Source organism: Sardina pilchardus, chromosome 24 (assembly GCF_963854185.1).
Source record: "Sardina pilchardus chromosome 24, fSarPil1.1, whole genome shotgun sequence".
Classification (NCBI taxonomy): Eukaryota; Metazoa; Chordata; class Actinopteri; order Clupeiformes; family Clupeidae; genus Sardina; species Sardina pilchardus.
The window spans coordinates 28,105,135-28,107,634 of record NC_085017.1 but is presented as its reverse complement, the minus strand read 5'-3'; the positions used below and the strand labels follow the sequence as shown (position 1 = coordinate 28,107,634).

At 40.8% G+C, this 2,500-nt stretch overlaps 1 protein-coding gene across 1 annotated transcript in view; it reads right to left on the bottom strand.

Annotated features, from left to right (window-relative positions):
* The window catches only part of scin (scinderin), a 20,881-nt gene that overhangs the window by 6,376 nt on the left and 12,005 nt on the right, over positions 1 to 2,500 (bottom strand). Inside the window, 2 exon segments of the mRNA XM_062530208.1 lie at positions 1,954 to 2,075; positions 2,288 to 2,374. Coding sequence (XP_062386192.1) covers positions 1,954 to 2,075; positions 2,288 to 2,374 — 209 coding nt within the window.

Here is a 2,500-nt window from a genome sequence, read left to right as displayed (position 1 = left end):
ATCACCATCACCATCATTATCACCATCATCATCATCATCACCACCATCATCATCATCATCACCATCATTATCACCATCACCATCATCACCATCATCACCATCATCATCATCATCATCACCACCATCATCATCATCGTCATCATCACCATCATCATCACCATCATCATCACCATCATCATCATCATCATCATCATCATCACAGTGGTCTCATATGTTTATGTTTACAATGTATTTCTTCAGTTGCTTTAATTCAAAGGTACAACAAATCCAGCTACATTACATTAGGAGATCTATATCTCACCAGGTGATCTTCACTACATTAGGAGATCTACTGTATATCTCACCAGGTGATCTTCACTACATTAGGAGATCTATATCTCACCAGGTGATCTTCACTACATTAGGAGATATCTATCTCACCAGGTGATCTTCACTACATTAGGAGATCTACTGTATATCTCACCAGGTGATCTTCACTACATTAGTAGATCTACTGTATATCTCACCAGGTGATCTTCACTACATTAGTAGATCTACTGTATATCTCACCAGGTGATCATCACTATATTAGGAGATCTCTATCTCACCAGGTGATCTTCATCACATTAGTAGATCTATATCTCACCAGATGATCTTCATCACATTAGTAGATCTAATGTATATCTCACCAGGTGATCTCCATCACGTTAAGAGATCTACTGTATATCTCACCAGGTGATCTTCACTATATTAGGAGATCTATACCTCACCAGGTGATCTTCACTATATTAAGAGATCTATATCTCACCAGGTGATCTTCACTACATTAGGAGATCTACTGTATATCTCACCAGGTGATCTTCACTACATTAGGAGATCTACTGTATATCTCACCAGGTGATCATCACTATATTAGTAGATCTACTGTATATCTCACCAGGTGATCTTCACTACATTAGTAGATCTACTGTATATCTCACCAGGTGATCTTCACTATATTAGGAGATCTACTGTATATCTCACCAGGTGATCTTCACTACATTAGATCTACTGTATATCTCACCAGGTGATCTTCACTACATTAGTAGATCTATATCTCACCAGGTGATCTTCACTACATTAGTAGATCTATATCTCACCAGGTGATCTTCATCACATTAGTAGATCTATATCTCACCAGGTGATCTTCACTACATTAGGAGATCTATATCTCACCAGGTGATCTTCACTACATTAGGAGATCTACTGTATATCTCACCAGGTGATCTTCATCACATTAGTAGATCTATATCTCACCAGGTGATCTTCACTATATTAGTAGATCTATATCTCACCAGGTGATCTTCACTATATTACGAGATCTACTGTATATCTCACCAGGTGATCTTCACTATATTAGTAGATCTATATCTCACCAGGTGATCTTCACTACATTAGTAGATCTATACCTCACCAGGTGATCTCCACTACATTAGGAGATCTACTGTATATCTCACCAGGTGATCTTCACTACATTAGATCTACTGTATATCTCACCAGGTGATCTTCACTACATTAGTAGATCTGTATCTCACCAGGTGATCTTCATCACATTAGTAGATCTATATCTCACCAGGTGATCTTCACTACATTAGGAGATCTACTGTATATCTCACCAGGTGATCTTCATCACATTAGTAGATCTACTGTATATCTCACCAGGTGATCTTCACTATATTAGTAGATCTATATCTCACCAGGTGATCTTCACTACATTAGGAGATCTACTGTATATCTCACCAGGTGATCTTCATCACATTAGTAGATCTACTGTATATCTCACCAGGTGATCTTCACTACATTAGTAGATCTATATCTCACCAGGTGATCTTCACTACATTAGTAGATCTATATCTCACCAGGTGATCTTCACTACATTAGTAGATCTATACCTCACCAGGTGATCTTCATCACATTAGTAGATCTATATCTCACCAGGTGTAGATGATCTGGCCCCTCTTGTAGGTGTAGAGGATGATGTAACAGTCTCCTCCGTAGAGCTGCCCGAACTCCTTTGGGTCAACAGCCACTCGCCCGCTGCTCTCCACCCTCCAGATCTGACCACACAACACACACATTCAGGATGGATCTGAGACACACACACACACACACACACACACTGCTCTCCACACACCAGATCTGACCACACAACACACACATTCAGGATGGATCTGAGACACACTTACACACACAAACATACACACACACTACTCTCTAGATCTGGCAACACAACACATACATTTAGACACACACACACACACACACACACCTGTGTTTCGCCCGAGCCGTCGTCCACCATGTTGTACTGTGCAGCCATCTGCTGGGACTCGTGCAGCTTGGAGGCGTCGAAGGGCACCTGCTTGATGTTGGCGACACACACACACACACACACACACACTGCTCACCACCCTCCAGATCTGACCACACAACACACACATTTAGGATGGATCTGAGACACATATACACATACACACACTGCTCT